Source organism: Epinephelus lanceolatus, chromosome 8 (assembly GCF_041903045.1).
Source record: "Epinephelus lanceolatus isolate andai-2023 chromosome 8, ASM4190304v1, whole genome shotgun sequence".
NCBI classification, from domain to species: Eukaryota; Metazoa; Chordata; class Actinopteri; order Perciformes; family Serranidae; genus Epinephelus; species Epinephelus lanceolatus.
In genome coordinates this window covers 13,891,495-13,908,583 of record NC_135741.1, presented here as the reverse complement: position 1 = coordinate 13,908,583, position 17,089 = coordinate 13,891,495, and the positions used below count along the sequence as shown (strand labels likewise).

Here is a 17,089-nt window from a genome sequence, read left to right as displayed (position 1 = left end):
AAACAATTTGATTATATTTCCTGATCTTTGCTGAGGAACAGTTTTGTGTGAAAGTGATTAAAAGCCCGTCCCAAATATAGGCCTGTTGATTTCAGTGTTCTAAGCAAATAATAGCCTGGGCTACTAATTGAAGATTTACAGTATGAGTGAATCCAGTTTCTATTTGTGGATTTCGGGTTTAAATTTGTGGATTTGAATTTTACACACACAGCGTTTTGAGACAAACTTTCAGTCTGGCTGTGCAATGGTTGCTGCAAAGTGATTATGTGATATTAAATTTGATCAGGTAGTCTGGGTGTACTGTAACTAATTATAGTCTATGTTTAAAGTTTCTATTAGTCACATGCTCAACATGCTGTATCTCTACATTGTGTAATGAAATGCTTTGTTGCCCCCTGCAGCACTGTGCCTGACATAAAGATCAATCGAATATCAATAATGCAAAATTTAATAAAAGACAAAGTGCAAACAAGACGTAGACCTACACGTGGTGCAGATGGAGTACAAGACGGTGCAGCATGTTACTTTAACTATGGTGCAAATATAACAAAATCCAAAGACAATGATATAGTTTCACTGCCAAGAGACCAGAGGGGGAAAAACAGACCTTACACAGTGAGCATACAAGAAACTATGACCAGTTAAACAAATATTTAGGTTAGACAAACAAAAATAACAGGTAAACATGCAAAAGTCAAACAAGACATCAGCTAATAATCTCAAGGGAGATTTTCTGAATGAACTGGCAACTTTATTGATGCATCAGTTGCTCTTTATAGGAAAATATAATAAACTAACATTAAAATCACGTCAGCAAATATCACAACTAGTTTACGTGGGCAAAATAAAACACAGGAATTTAGATGTCATAAAATAAACTCAATCACATTAAACAGCCTGTGAAAAACATGAACATAGAAAGTAAATAAATGTCATTATCAAACAAATAAATATTACGCTTTAAATGTCTGGTTGATATTATATCATAATCAGACATATACACATCATTTATTGACAAGGCTGGATTACTAAAGTGGGCAACTGTCCTGGGGCCCCAGACCTCCAAGGGCCCCAAGAGCCCCTGCTTCACTGTGTGTCTGTTGCTTTTTGGTAAATTCATAATGAGTGAGAATTTGCACCATCAAAAGATAATCAGCTTTAAATCTAAAAATATCAGACTTTTGTGGACTGATGACGAGGCTGTAACCTTTCTCAAATCAATGCATGAAAAAAACGACACATTTCCATCAAATTTTTTATATCGTTTAATTGTTTGACCGGTGGTGAAATGTCCCATTTTCTTTTTAAAATGTCCTTAAAGTTTGGTTAAGATGTGTGTTAAATTTGGATCGAACCGCCATCATTAGTATGCTGTATATACCATGTTTGATGGGAACTTGAGCGTCTTTCCCACTGGACGAAAACAAAACCCACTAACACCTACAAACATCTGGCTTTGGTACGATTGGCATTCACTTCCGGGTCAAATGACTCTGCAGTTGTCACCGGTATGTATCGACTCCAGTGCCAATCAGCAGTGATGGAAATACGGCAGAGGTGAGTAGAGGCTTGCAACATACACGGCTTGTTTGAGGGGGAGTAGCAGGTCGTTGGCGGTTGGCTGCGGTCAGCGAGACACCACGGCTACCCACTTGAGGGCGAGCAGCCCAGCTTTTGGACCTACTCTTTAGAGGGTCCATCTCTGGTGCAGCTCAGTATGGCACAACGCATCTAAACTGATAATGGAAATGCAAATTGGTGCAGCATGGAATGACTCGGCACGGCCAAAAGTGAAAGTGAAAAAGGCCCATTAGTCTGCAATGAGTCTGAAAGAGAGGCTGAATAAGTGAGATATAAAAAAGAAGCAACCACTATAACATTTTCACGGGCCTACATGCTGCCTTCTACTGTTTACTCATCTGCTTTCTGGCCTGTTCATGACATTGAATGTGAGACACCAGAAAAAACAAGGGTTCTGCAGAGCTCTGTACACGACACTGATCTACTGCAACTGAAAGGCGTCTATTGCCTGTTTTTCCTGTGTTTAAAAAAACCTGCATACACGCACTAACTTTGTAGGTAAAAGGGTACTGGAAGCAGCAGGGTCCCAATGACGACATTTTGCCCTCAGGCCCTCAAACAGGTTAATCTGGCCATGAAAAGTACATAAGACAAAAAGAACAAGCAGAACTAATCCCTGCTCAGTTTCCCATTTAGATACACCATACTGCTAAAGAAACACAAACTTTGCCTTGGGCCACTGGCACATAATCTACAATCTTTTATTGTCTTTTTTAACAATAAATAATGTTAACCTTAATATATTATTTTAAATAGGTTATTATTTTTTTTTAATTCAGCATTTAACACGATCATTCTGGACCTCCTGGCGGACAAGCTGCACTGCCTGGATTCCCCCTCATCTATCTGTGCCTGGATAAGGGACTTCCTCACTAAATGACCACAAACTGTCAATATCGGCCCCCAGTGCTCCTCCACCATCACACTCAGCACTGGCACTCCTCAGGGCTGTGTGCTGGGCCCACTCCTCTTCACCATTTAGACGCATGATTGGACTCCCGTCCACTCCTCTAACACCATCATCAAATTTGCAGATGACACCACTGTCGTGGGGCTCATAACGGAGGGTGGTGAGTCAGCGTACAGGGATGAGGTCCACAGACTCTCAGAGTGGTGCAGAAAGAACAACCAGATGCTCAACACTGGAAAAACAAAAGAGATGGTGTTGGACTTGTGGAGGCACAGAGCAGATCCAGCACCCCTTGTCATATATGGAGATGAAGAGGAGAAGGTCTCCACTTTTAAGTTCCCGGGGATCACCATATCCCAGGACCTTACCTGGGCTGCGAACACCACAGGAGTGGTCAAGTAGGCCCAACAGAGACTGCACTTGTTTAGGCTGCCCTCTCTGGAGGACATCTCCAGCTCTCAGTGCCTCAGTAGAGCCAAGAGGATCACCAAGGACAGTTCCCATCCCGGAAATAAACTCTTTGCACTGCTGCCCTCTGGTAGGCGCTATGTAAGCCTTAAAAGCCGGACAAACAGACTCAAAAACAACTTCTTCCCCTGGGCCATTAGAACTGTGAATGCTGCTAAGCTGAACAACCTCACATAAGCTAATAGGTGCAATATTTTACCACAGTGCCCTTGGGCAATGGATTTTTTTTACAACTCTAAATATTCATTGAGTAGTTTTTAGTAGATCTGTGATTTTATATGTTTTTATGATTTTATATGCTGCTCAGTAAGTGTGTGTGTGGATATGGGTGTGTCAATTTGCCCCAATCAGATGTGGCACTTTAAGTTCATTGCACTATGTGTAATGACAATAAAGGCATTCTATTCTTCAGCTATCAGGCTCATCCTCTGTGGAATCATCTTCCTGTTTTGGTCTGGGAAGCAGACACCGTCTCCACATTTAAGACTAGACTTAAGACTTTCCTTTTTGATAAAGCTTATAGTTAGGGCTGGCTCAGGCATGCCTTGGACCAGCCCCTAGTTAGGCTGACTTAGGCCTAGTCTGCTGGGGGACCTCCTATAATACACCGAGCACCTTCTCTCCTTCTCCCTCTCCTTTGCTAACACTCATGTCCTGTTACTGCGTCTCGCTAACTCGGCTTCTTCTCCAGAGCCTTTGTGCTCCACTGTCTCTGAGGTTAACTTATATCGCAGCGGTGCTTGGATAGTGTGACATGTGGTTGTGCTGCTGCCGTGGTCCTGCCAGATGCCTCCTGCTGCTGCTGTTATCATTAGTCATACTTCTACTGTCATTATACACATATGATTATTGTCACATACATATACTATCATATATTAATATATACCTTTAACATATTGTAACACAATAGCCATAATTATTATTGTAATATTATTACATAAATTAATGTTGTTGTAAGCTACTGTCATTACCGTCTGTCCTGCATCTCTCTTGGTCTCTGTCTCTCTTTATGTATCATCAGCACCCCCATTTTGTCATATGGATTACTGTTAATTTGTCATGATGATCTATTCTGTACGACATCTATTGCACGTCTGTCCATCCTGGAAGAGGGATCCCTCCTCAGTTGCTCTTCCTGAGGTTTCTACCATTGTTTTTTCCCTGTTAAAGGTTTTTTTGGGGAGTTTTTCCTTATCCACTGTGAGGGTCCAAAGGACAGAGGGATGTTGTATGCTGTAAAGCCCTCTGAGGCAAATTGTGATTTGTGATATTGGGCTTTATAAATAAAATTGAATATTATATTCTGAATGATGTGATAACAACGTTTTTTGTCCAGTGCTTTGACTGTTTGTTTGTAAAGTATTTGCAGTGAGGCAAGTGTTTTTCCAGCTTGTGCAGTATGAAATATGTAAACAAAAATCATTGAATGCACATTATTATTATATATTATATTATAAATATATGTTACATATTAATTACACAGCATTACTATTATATATATAACCATACACCTAGCATGACTGTAGTGTACGTGCTGCTCAGTGTTTTCCTTTCTCCTGCAGGCCTGTGGCTCATAGGTGGAACACAAAACACAATCATGTGACATGCGCACTCGGCCCTGTTGTTGAGTTTGTTATGACAAGTCGAGGCCTCGGGCTAAATTAGGAGCGTAGCCCCCGTCTCTGTCCGGGCGAATCCGCGATGGAGGGCATGGACCTGGACCTGGACCAGGAGCTCATGCAGAAATTCAGCTGCATGGGCACGACGGACAAAGATATCCTAATATCGGAATTTCAGAGGCTCCTCGGGTTCCAGCTAAACCCCGCCGGATGCGCCTTCTTTCTGGACATGACCAACTGGTGAGCTCGAGGACTCGTCCGGCCTGCTGTGCGCCTAATGTTAGATAACAGATACTGTACACTAGCTAGCTTTCTACCCTGCGTACTAAAGATAATTTGCCGGTAAAACGGGGCAGAAAACCACAGAAGTGTTACCCGTCATTGTTGAGACAGGGCGATAGCGTTTACGTTAGGTATGTAAACGTGGGCACAATGACAGCTAACGACGTTGTAACGTAACTAGCGTTAGCTGAGTCACCGTGGCTCCGACATTTGACTGCCTGTCAGGGACACAGTGGAAGGTAGCTTAGCGAGTGTTGTGATAAAATGCTTATAACGATAAATAAATATAGTCAACATGACTCCACACTGAAGCGGGCGGCTTATTTGAACGAAAATACGTGAACGTATTTTGTGATGTGAGTGTTATTGTCGCTAGCAGGAGTTGAAATAGGTGGGCTAACACTTTAATGCAAAGCTAGGTACTATCAGGTAGCTACTCAGTTAGCTTAAATGCTAATTCAAAGTTTATAACTGGTTTCTAACGGTCTGTTAACTGTTTAATGTGTCAGACACCCGTCACATTGACACTAACGTCAGTCAACAAGATCAAACGTTCATATTAGATTATGTCTGTCACTCCTTGACGACAACCACAGCTACTGTTTATTACGTAACCTTCCTGCCGGGTGTAGCTTAAAGCTCACAGTGGTTGTGCAAGCCTGGTGAATCTTGACCTCACTGTGCTGGGAATTAACCTTTTAATATGCGTTTTACACACACTGAGGATACATTTCAAACTTGCATCTTTCTGGGAGGGGGTGGTGGGGAAGCTGTAAAAAGCGACTTCCGGTGACATATTTAGAAAATGAAACAGTAGGAGTAAAAGCGAAAAAGACAGTGTCGGGGACAGAAAGGTCAAACTGAAGACTTCCCCTTAAATTAATCTCTCTGCGCATATGCAGCATTAAGCCAATGCATGTCTATGGAGGATAACAGAGTCTATGGGCAGTGCATGCTGTAGTAGTTACACGTGATGCCGTGTAACAGCTCCTCTGCAACGGGTTTTCTAAAAATAAAAGCTGCTGGTTTATGGATGACCAGCATGTCACGGGAAGCTCCCATTCGCAGGCTCTCTCTGGGTCTGCAGACATCTCAGTGGTTTGCCACAATATTTGCATGTGAAACAATGGTCATTAAATATTGTTGTACCAAAAATATTACTCTTATGTAGATTTTGTTTTTGCCAGGGACCCAGATTTATGCCTAAGCTCTTAGTAGTTGGATTCTTCTTTAAGTTGATTAATAAAAAATAAAGCTGGTGTGTGTTCCTATGGTTCCCACATACCAGAGGAAAAAAGAAAACAGTGATAATTTTGTTAGCGTTAAATAATTGCTGCTTCCATAGTGCCTTGACGTTATACTAATAGCTAAGACTCATGGGATATGTTTAGGGCTGAAACAGTTTATTGATACTGTTTGTCTTGTGACTATAAATTGAATTGGGTTTAAAGGTGTTGGTTCAACAAAATGGGGGTAGCAGTAGCTCAGTCATAGGGACTTGGAGTGGGAACTGGAGAGTTGCCGGTTCAAATCCCCATCTGGACCAAATATGGAGTGTAGATTGGCAGCGGGAGAAGTGCCAGTTCGCCTCCTGGGCACTGCCGAGGTGTCCCTAGGCAAAGCAACAAACCCCCAGCTGCTTGGGGCGCCTGTCCATGGCAGCCCCCTCGCTCTGACATTAATGCATGTCTAGGTCCTGTTGTATGGGTTTGTGTTTCGGGCCTGTGTGTATATGACAGATTGAAAAATTTCCCCTCAGGGATTAATAAAATGTGGACCAAATTGAATTTAAAAATAGAAGCGTAATCAGCAGATCAATACCAATGAAAATAACCATTAGCTGCAACCCTGGATATAATGTTATTTACTGATCACAAATATGACTATTTTGATGAAAATGTTGAAGTAAATCTTGACGTTAGTGGAACAGAGGCCAGCTCTGTATTTGTAAACACTTGAATCATCATGTTTTACTACAATATATGTATGTACTGATCACCTGGATTTCTGCTTTCTGTCATCCTAGGAATTTACAAGCAGCCATCGGAGCCTACTATGACTTTGAGAGTCCCAACATCAGTGCACCGTGCATGTCCTTTGTGAAGGATGTGACGATTGGTGAGGGTGAATCAGTTCCACCAGACACACCTTTCACAAAGACCTGGAGAGTACAGAACACAGGTAAGTCTGCTGAAATAATAAGATACATGACAGTCAGAGCTGACACCAGATCTCGTTATAATTAAAATTATTACACTCACATGCGATGCCGACTTCAGCATAGTTCTCTGTGTGTCTTTCAGGTGCAGAGTCATGGCCTCCTGGAGTTTGTCTGAAGTACGTTGGAGGAGATCAGTTTGGTCATGTAAACATGGTGATGGTGCGGTCTTTAGACCCTCAGGAAATGGCTGATGTTAGTGTGCAGATGCAGAGCCCCGCGTCTCCCGGCATGTACCAGGGCCAGTGGAGAATGTGCACAGCCACCGGACTTTACTATGGAGGTGAGGACTGGAAAATTACACTGCAAACAAAACAGATTTAAAGGAAAATCTTAACCTAAAGTAAAAAATGTCACCTTGGGCTTTTATTAACATTTCCAAAGACTGCAACAATACATCAGCAGTTTAATAATTATCATTTGTTTTGAACTGAGCTGCTGACATGCAAATATACAGCCAAGTAGTGTCATTAGCAGCAGGTGGCAACAGTCGTTACTGAAGATAAAGTGCTAGATAATCCTGTATCCGTCTCCTTCAGTGAAAACTGTTAAAGGATTGAATGGCCGTTCAGTATCAGCACACACATATTTAATTAAGAGTCATTCATTTAATCGATTTATATCCTCCTGCAAGTTCAACGTGTATGATGGATCTTAACAAGAAGTCCCTCAAGACTCACCTACTTACAAATTAAGCAGCAGAGGGATACTCAGTTATAAATTATACTTGGCCTTAATTTTTCATTTGGGTGTTCATAACTATTACTCCTCACTTAACACCATCAGTCGCCTAGTGGAGAAAAGAATTGTAGACCTGGGGCACTTTAAATCTTTGAGGAGATGGTGGGTGTGTGGTCCAGTGTAAATTTACATGATCTTAATGTTTCAGAAGCTAATTGAGATTTTCAGAGTGGTTAATGTAATCTTTGAGTAGGTAATTTTGATCTTACACACATAGGTAGAGGTTTGAGTGCAGGACAGTGTCAGTGGCTTTGCATATTTTAACGCACCATTCGTTTTTGTGACAGATGTCATTTGGGTGATCCTGAGCGTGGAGGTTGGAGGCCTTCTCGGCGTCACACAGCAGCTTTCCTCTTTTCAAGCCGAGTTCAACACCCAGCCACACCGCACCCTGGAAGGAGACTACAACCCCTTCGCCTCGCCAGAGAAGAGCAAGTGCCCCAACAGCAACAACAACAGCCTCCAAGATGCCAGTGGTCACATGGTTGCAGGGGAACATTGGCAGGACAACCCCGACCAGCTGCAGCAAGATCAGAATGGACTTTCACACAACTCTGTGGATATAGTAGCAAACAGTCTACAAAGCAATCTATCAGTAGTCTCTTATAACCAGGTAAGACATATCTAAGGGCACGGAGATTCTTCATACAAGTGAATCAAGGTTGGGGTTATTTTCTTCCAGTTTCTATCATCAAAATGACAAAACTTCAAAACCTGAAAGCCTTCTATATTTAAAAAAGAGTAAGTAACATCCAATCGAACACAAAGTGTAAGGATATTTTTCAAGTGCACTGTAGTGGCACAACTAAAAGTTGTGCGAGTTGAAGGTAACTCACACAAAAACATTGCTCAGGGCTGCAGTATTAGATATATTAAATAGGCTGCTCATACTCCATCTTCGGAGAAGATCATTCTTCCATTTACTATTTTAAAGTGATCTTTCAACAAAAAAACACTAGGGGCCCTATTGTATAGTTTTCTGCTGAAAGAAATATAGTAATAGCAGTAATGTCATTGCAGCAAATATTGTGGGACATTTAAGCAGCTAAACTAAAAACGGCAGTTATAAACTTGTCAGAGGAAACAGAATGAAACTTCAACCTTCATAAATAATAAAGTCACACTGGTCCTCGTGTGAAATGCACACAGTGTTTCTCTTAATGGCTCCAGTTGTGGTGTGGATCACTGCTGCCCGTGTTCGGGAAAACAACCATACGGCCGTCTTATTAGGGTCGGGATGTGTGGACAGTTAAATCACTTCACAACCAGAAACAGTAGATTAACAGAACCATCAAAAATATGGACAATTATAAAGCAGCAGCAAACAGCACAAAAAGACGCACAAGTCAGAGTAGTTGATAGGATCATATTTCACTGGAATTCTACTTTGTATAATTCCATATGACAAATGATTGAATTGAGTTGGACAGCAGCTCTGCTCTCTGATATGTGCACATTTTAGCAAATGTAATTACTTTTCTCATTAATAATGTATTATTCCACCCACCCGTGACCCATCCACATGTCCCTGTGTGTGTAACAAGCAGAGTGTACACATGTTGTGAACCGACCTTTGTAGGTGCAACTTACAATCTAAATAATGCGCCCTTCAAATAGCAGAAAAATAGTGCGCAACTGACTTTAGACCGGATTTTTGTTGGTCAGTGGTGCCATCGCTCTCTGCTGCATCAAAATAGCAATATGCCAACAATGCACCTGACCACATGTCATTTTAAGATCTACATGGCCATTGGCTCACAGTTTAGCACAAATACATTAGCTATACAACATGTGCGCTGGTTGTGAAAATTACAACAGCGTCCGTCTGAAACTAGCAATGACGGTTGGGCTGTGCTGTGTGCCACTGTGCACCAAGTGTAAGATAGAGCCCTAAAAGTCTATAGCCACACCTGAGGTTTTGTGGGGCTGTACTTGGACAAAGTGGTGATTGCTAGATGCTAAAATGCTGATGTTTAGCAGGTTATAAGTTGTATATTCAAGTTTACAGATATAGTTTAGACCAGCTTTAGTTGTGTCACGGATGTCGATATATTCAGGCAATAGGATTAAGGACCCAAATGCAGACACTAAGGCAGAACAAGTCTAAGAAAAAGGACTTAACTAAACCACTGTTCAAATGGAAAGGCTTACATTCAGGCACGAGAAGACAGTCCAAATAAGGAAACAAATCCAGAATGATGAAACAGGCAGAACAAAAACCACAAGTAGCAGATATCAGGCAGAGGAGCAAGAGAACAGGTACAGATGACTAGAACACAAAAATGCACAACATGACAAACTGGCAGATAGAAAGGGCTGTGTGCTGGTTACAGCTGATGAGCTAATTAGAGGCAGGTGATAGGAGGTGGGGATGATTTGGTCTGAGGGCATCTGGTGGACAGGTGGAGAATGGCAGGTCTGGAAAGTTCCTCAGAAATGCATGGGTTTCAGGGGAAGTGGAGGCAGCCGTCCTAACAAACTGACCTGTAATCTGGCAGTCTAAACTAATACCACGCTGACTTCTCACATTGTGAAAGTGTACTAAAGTCTTTGTATTTAATCCCTTCTCTCCCTTACAGGGTATACAGGAGCCCTATCCTTTTGGGCACTCTTAAATCATGGGACTTGTCACAGTGAAGCAGCACTAAACCTCTAGAGTCTGTCACACCAGTAAGAGAAAGAAGAGGCTTTATCAGTAGCTGGCTGAGAGTGTGGAGATTCAAAAACACTTTTATGCAAAGTCCAGCTACACTTTGAGAAACCAGAGGCCAACGCTCCCGACGTGCAGCTCAACCAACATCCCACGACCCACTGTATGCACGTGTGAATGCTAAGTTAAAAATGAGTGCTATGAGTCTTTTGAGTGATAACTTTTTCTTTTCCAGATTTTCTTTTTTCTTTTTTTTTTTTTTTAGTTGTCAGAGTGCAAATGAAACAATGATGACAGGAGTGTGTATTTGTGAAATTGTGTGTGCGTATACGTGTGTGCATTGTGCAACCTGAAAGAGAGACTTTGGAGGAAAAGCCATTTATTTTGCCAACTGATTCTCCGGTTTCTGCTCTGACTCTTGGTTTATTGATCGGGTTTCCAGACCTGTTCCCTGTGACTAAATCTGATAATATGGGCATCTCTGAAATGAACTATTAGATATCATATTTACTTTTTATCTTAGTTTAAAGGTATACTATGCAGGATTGTCAGTTACTGTTTGCAAACACGCCCGGCAGCGAAAGTCAAAGTAAAAGCCAACCCCAGATTCACTCTTGTTTGGCATTTCGCCTCGCTGTATTTGCATTTTCTTAGCGCTGTGTCTCTTGGATGGCTGCTGTTTACAGTCTGGCACCTGGCTGGCTACGTTTTTATAAAACCCTGACCTCACCTGTGTACGCCCATAAATGTCCTGAACACAGAAAATAAGAAACTACAGGCAGAGGGCAGAGTCTCTGCAGATAAATTTAACGCCATACACTTCTAGTGGGTCATAAGTCAGTCTCTCCAGGATGTTGCAACGTTGCACTCGCAGAAATGAACACAAATTCAGCCAATCCCCATGAATTCTGCAACTTTACTGCAAGTTTGAATATTTAAAACGGAAAAAAATTGTATTGAATTGTAGAGATGCGTGCAGCATATTAATTCACTTAGTCCCTCCTTGCCCTTCTTTCTCTTTTTATCATGGGACTACTGATGCATCTGCGACAGTGCCACATACATAGCATCACACGGCTAATGTTACCCAACATTAATTAATGAGTTTAACGACACAGGCTGTTTCGTTGTCGGTGGCGTGAGATGGTTTGAATTGTTTAACGGCTCGGTGTCAACTGTTAAGCTGAGTTAGCTAATGCTAACTAGGTGCAGAGAGAAGGAGGAGAGCAGGTCATGGAGACGGTCTTTCAGCCCTGCTCAAACAGCAGATCATCATCCACCCCCTCCTTCCATTACAAAAAGATTCTTATTCAGTGGGAAACACTGAATACTTATAATAACAGACTTGGAATCTGAGGCAGCATTACAAATATTTATGCTATTTGAATTTTGCTTCGCAATGTCATTGCAAAAAAAAAAAAAAAGCGCCTAAGAATATTGCAGCATGCATCACAGTCTTTGTGAGAAGCTGCCATGAAATCAGGCTGCAACAATCCAAAAAACAGCCGCAATATCCTTGAGGGACTGATGAGCTATGATTAAGAGGGAAAAGTTCTGTATGAGTCTGTATATTTTTTTTAGAAAGATCCTGCATTGTTTTTACGCTGTCATAGTTCTGCAAACTTAAATGTGATGCAATTTTTGTCCACTGGAGGGAGCCAGCCATCACTCTAACAAACATGATGAGATCAACACTGAGAAACAGAACTCTCATTAACAGTATAGCTTCCATGATTTGTCCAAGTTTAGTCTCCATCATTGTACAGAACATGTCTTTCTAAAGCTAGAATGTACAGCCAACATCTATATAATATTAAGCCTTCTGTAGTCACACATGATGAAGGCCTCTCCCCACACATTACTGGCACTTTGCATACACACATCTATAATATATTAGAAGAATATCGCAGAATATTCATTATTAGTTCTAATGCAGTATTAGAGATCTCCCTGGTTATTGTCTGAAGTTAAGATTTAGTCTAGTTTTACATGCTTGCATTAATATTAAACAAGATAACAGGATTAATGCGCACGATGCCAACAAGACATTGAAGTCAAGCCATATGAAGAGCTGTAAAAACATGACTTCACATGTTCTTTGTCACCCCGCTCTGAGTTTTCATATTGAAGCTGTCTGTGGCTTTTTGTCATATTAAGTTGAATGTATTTGATGAATGTAGAAGAGGTTAAACATTAATTCACCCAAAGATTCGACGTTGTATATCTGCATTGATCTGGCAGTTTTATTAGTGTAATTATTGTTCTGAAAATTTCTGTCTCTTGTTAAAATGTTAGCACATTCAGGCCTGCAAATGCTTTTGCTCATCACTGGTGAACTGCTTAAACACATTAGAGAATTTTAGTTCAGTTATTTCAGATTAACCGCACCAGTAAAATTACAATGAAATGACACCCTCATGTTGTCTTGAAGAATTGTTGCTGCATATTTAATTGCACTAACTGGCTGATCTATGCACTGAGTACCGCGACCTCCTGTGCATACTTTCCTCCTCCAGAAGTACAGTTAAGTCCCGAAGGGTTTATCGACTCTGTGATTTTTATCTCATCAACCACAGCCAGTGTGTGAGACCACCTCATCAGGTAAACACCCTTTTAATTGAGGCGCTAACTGTAGGCCCCAGGGTTACTGAGCTTTGACAACATGACAACACCAGCCGATACAACATGTCACGTGGCTCTCTGTGCATTACCTGTGCAACACCTCAAATGTCTCGCCCTGCCATCAGAGGTATTTGCTGTCAGTGTCAATTCATCAAGTGTGTTTTGTCCCCTGGTGTAATGAGGTTTCCACTGGCCAGATTGCAGAATGAATCAGTTGGCATTAGACTCATACAACAGCACATTTATGAGAGTGAGGAAGTGCAAACAGATGAAAGCTTTTTTCCCTGTATGTCTGATGAATGTTTGTATGATTAAATTATCACTGAAAGTCTTGGGCTTTGTTGTTGTTTTTTTGCCGCAGAGTTGTTTGTTGATTTTCCAGGACTGAAAACCTCATTACAGTAGCTCTGAAGTCATAATTTTACACAGATTTGAACACCAGATTTTGCATTTTCATTATCTTTCCACACAGTCAGTTATAGTTACACATGACATCCTATGTAGTCTACTCTGTTTTTCTTGTTCAGTTTTAAATCTAGCAAAATGCCATCTGTTTGCATTCATAAGTGATGAAGTGGAAATTAAGTTATGGTCACTAACAAGCAGCACATTTACCAAATGTTCTTATGCACTGCTGTAAATCTTATAACACAGAATTATGCATTGAACAGAGGCATGGTCAGGCAGTTTGTAGTACTTTACGGGGCATAGAAATACTTAAAAATGTAAGACATTAAGATGAAATTTACATCTAAAAGATAATAAATTGGGGAAAAGACGAAAAAACAAACATGCAATGGAATAAATAGTTACAGATAAAAGAAAAAAAGGGGATGTATCCAGGTTATTGGAAAGCCACAGTGAACAATAATGTCTAAAGCCCTGATTTAAATGTGTTAACACCTTCAGTAGACCTCAGGTATTCAGGGAACTGGTGCCACAGGTGGAGATTAAGGACATAAAAAGCACCAAACAAGACAGTGCTGCATAATTAAATGCATTGTTGACATACAGTACCAGCTCTTGCTCATCATTTTCCTTCAAACGTCTGAGCCAGGTTCCTACATTAAGTAACTTCCCACCAAATAGTAAAGCACCACTGATAAATAGCTGCAAACTGTGCTACTGAATTGAAAATACACAACATGAGGCAAGACAAGTGCATTGGTTTCTGGTGTCAGTCGCTATTCAAAATACTTTCAAAATAATGAGTAATGAAAACAGTTTTTTAATCGAAGGGCTATGCGAAGAAAACAGTAGCTGCAGTTCAGAGACAGACCCTGGCCAGTAGATGTGTCAGATTACATGTTAGCCTGGAGGGTTACTGGTCACAAGCAGCATGCAGCTCCTCTCTCTATTGTGTCTGTCAACGGCTCTGTCCAGCAGCAGAACCAAAGTGCCTGAGGGAGCATCTCTCACTTGACATTTCCACAGGTTACATGTCGTGTCACAGCAAAAGCACAAGGGACATATTGAGGTAGTGCAGTAAACTCAAGATCAGCTGCTGAGTGACTGTTAAGGTCCAACTGACTGAAAAACCTCACTGAGTTTGCTTTTAGGCAGTGGCTACTTAACTTTTTTACTTCATTAACTAGTACAGGTTGTGAGCAGGTTGCCAAAGTTGTAATTCTACTTTTTCTGAGAAGGCCTTTAAAGGGACAGTTCACTCCCAAATCACAAAATACATATGTTTTCTCTCGCCTGTAGTGCTGTTTATCAGTCTAGATTGTTATGAGTGAGCTGCTAAGTGTTGGAGATATCGGCCATAGAGATGTCTGCCCTCTTTCCAATATAACGGAACTAGATGAAACTCAGCTGTGGTGCTCAAAGAACAAAAAATACATTAAAAAAACTCAGCAGCAATGTCTCTGTCCAGAAATCATGACCCCATTACTCAAGACAATCTACAGACCTTGTTGTGAGCCATTTCATGTAGGAACTATTTTCTTTCTACTGCACTACACCCTCTATGGTATCACTGCAGAAGGAAGTGTGCATCTACTCATGGACGAGAGGCTCATGCTCTGTGTGCTCCTTGGATGAGCTGTAACCATAAAAATAAAATGAGAGTAGAACGAACATTACCATTCAAATCAACATATTAGGATGGTCAGAGCGGCAGCCATTTTAATTTGTACCATTGCCACTGTAACTGTTGTACTGGGCTAACTTCCATATAAACCTCTGTAAAAACAAAGCAACTTGCAGCAATTTGGCCGACTGAACAAGCAGTGGAGTAGCATGATACATTTTCAACTAGGCAATCCGTTACTTTTAAAATATCATCATAAGTGTTATTTCCCTTTTGTTGCCATTTATTTCGTGTTTGTTGAAACACAATGTAGGCCTACTGAGCAGCTGAGACAGACTGCGGGGATAAACAGCATACAGATTAGCATATTTTCACATCTAACACGGTGAATAAAGGATTATTTGAATTAAATCAGAGTTGGTGATTGTTGGAGCAGTTTACTAACTAACTGGATGACTAACAAGACTACCTAAGATGGTTTTGGTGAGTTTTATTTTGTTTCTGTCAAGTTGGAGTATAGTGTGTTTTACGATGAGCTAACAAGGCAGTTAAGCTAACGTTAGTCTAAGTACAGTACAAAAGAGAAACTTAGATCAGTGTACGGTTGTTTTTTCTGTTTAAATAGAAACATAAGTGTAAGACTTTAAAACTAACGAGTGTGACACAATTTGTGGCAGCCCTGACTCGTGTTGTAATCATAACAACTAACAACTACCGCCATATTCCTTTGCACTAGCCAAATAATCCAAGCAAACAATCCAATGTCCTTTCTATTCATTTTATCAGCTAACGTTAGCTCAGTGGTGCTAGGTCAGTTAGCAGAAGACGCTATTTATTTCTTGTTTGCTGTGATTTGGTTGGTGGGTGTAGTTCGGTAAAAGCAAATTAGTTCCTACGTGAAACTACTCACAACAAGTCGGTGAAGAGTGCTCACAACAAGCTCATTTTATTTCTATGGCTGTAACGTTAGCTAGCTTAGTGGCGCTAGGTGAGCTAGCAGTAGATGCACGCTTCCTTCTGTGCGGTGATATGGTTGATGAGTGTAGTTCGGTAGAAACAAAATAGTTCCTATGTGAAACTACTCAAAACAAATGTATTTTATTTCTATGGCTGTTATCTTAGCTAGCTCAGTAGTGCTAAGTGTGCTAGCAGTAGATGCATGCTTCCTTCTGCGCAGTGATACAGTTTAAGGGTGTAGTTCAGCAGAAACAAAATAGTTCCTACATTAAACTGCTCACAAGGTCTGTGGATTATCTTGAGAAACCAGGTCATAATTTCTGGAAAGAGACATTGCTGTTGAGTGTTGAAATGTATTTTTTGGCACTCTGAGCACCACAAACCGAGTGCCCTTTAGTTCCATTATACCTCACACCAAAATAATCTAGATTGATAATAGCGCTACAGGTAAGAGGAACAATATAGTATGTCTTTAATTTTAGGGTGAACTGTTCCTTTAAATATGATTTGTGTGGGTGGATACACATTCAGCAGCTCCTTAGAATATTTCAACACCACCGCACAAACACTACTGTTTAGTTTAAGCAAACATTTGCACACTCACTTTCTCTTTATTGTACTCGCTCTGTGTACCAGTTATTCAACTTTTTCCGCTAATAGTTTTCCACCTGTCAAAGCGACTAACCACTTTTTTCCTGTGGGTGATTTAGTGATATTTCATGTACGTTTTGCTTTAGATCCTTTGTGACCTTACATAGCAAGCATTTCTAGAGATCAAGCGTGTATAAAAACACACTTACAATGAGATATTAGATCCCCTTTTATTCTGTATCTCAGTTAATCCTGACACATTATAACGAGAGTTAGCCTCTATATGTCTCTGTCCATCTGATCATCTCCGCCCTGTAGATGTAGTCACCCAGTCAGATTAGTAAAAATATTTGGGACCATTTCTTCACCATTTAAATTCACTTTAATCCTCTGGAAGCTGGGCTGCAATGGAGAGCTG

General features: G+C 40.9%; 1 protein-coding gene across 1 annotated transcript; it reads left to right on the top strand.

The window, feature by feature from the left end:
- Positions 1-4,568: 4,568 nt before the first annotated feature.
- On the top strand, positions 4,569-13,419 carry LOC117258399 (protein ILRUN-like). Its single transcript, XM_033629274.2, has 5 exons — positions 4,569-4,818; positions 6,887-7,041; positions 7,164-7,361; positions 8,107-8,432; positions 10,399-13,419. The coding sequence occupies exons 1-5, from the start codon at positions 4,661-4,663 to the stop codon at positions 10,432-10,434; spliced, it is 873 nt and encodes a 290-aa protein (XP_033485165.1). The 5' UTR covers positions 4,569-4,660; the 3' UTR covers positions 10,435-13,419.
- Positions 13,420-17,089: the final 3,670 nt, after the last annotated feature.

Coding starts and splice junctions, on each gene's coding strand:
- LOC117258399 (XM_033629274.2), top strand. CDS start 4,661: ATGGAGGGCATGGACCTGGACCTGGACCAGGAGCTCATGCAGAAATTC. Junction 4,819..6,886: donor TTTCTGGACATGACCAACTG/GTGAGCTCGAGG, acceptor CTGTCATCCTAG/GAATTTACAAGCAGCCATCG. Junction 7,042..7,163: donor CTGGAGAGTACAGAACACAG/GTAAGTCTGCTG, acceptor TGTGTCTTTCAG/GTGCAGAGTCATGGCCTCCT.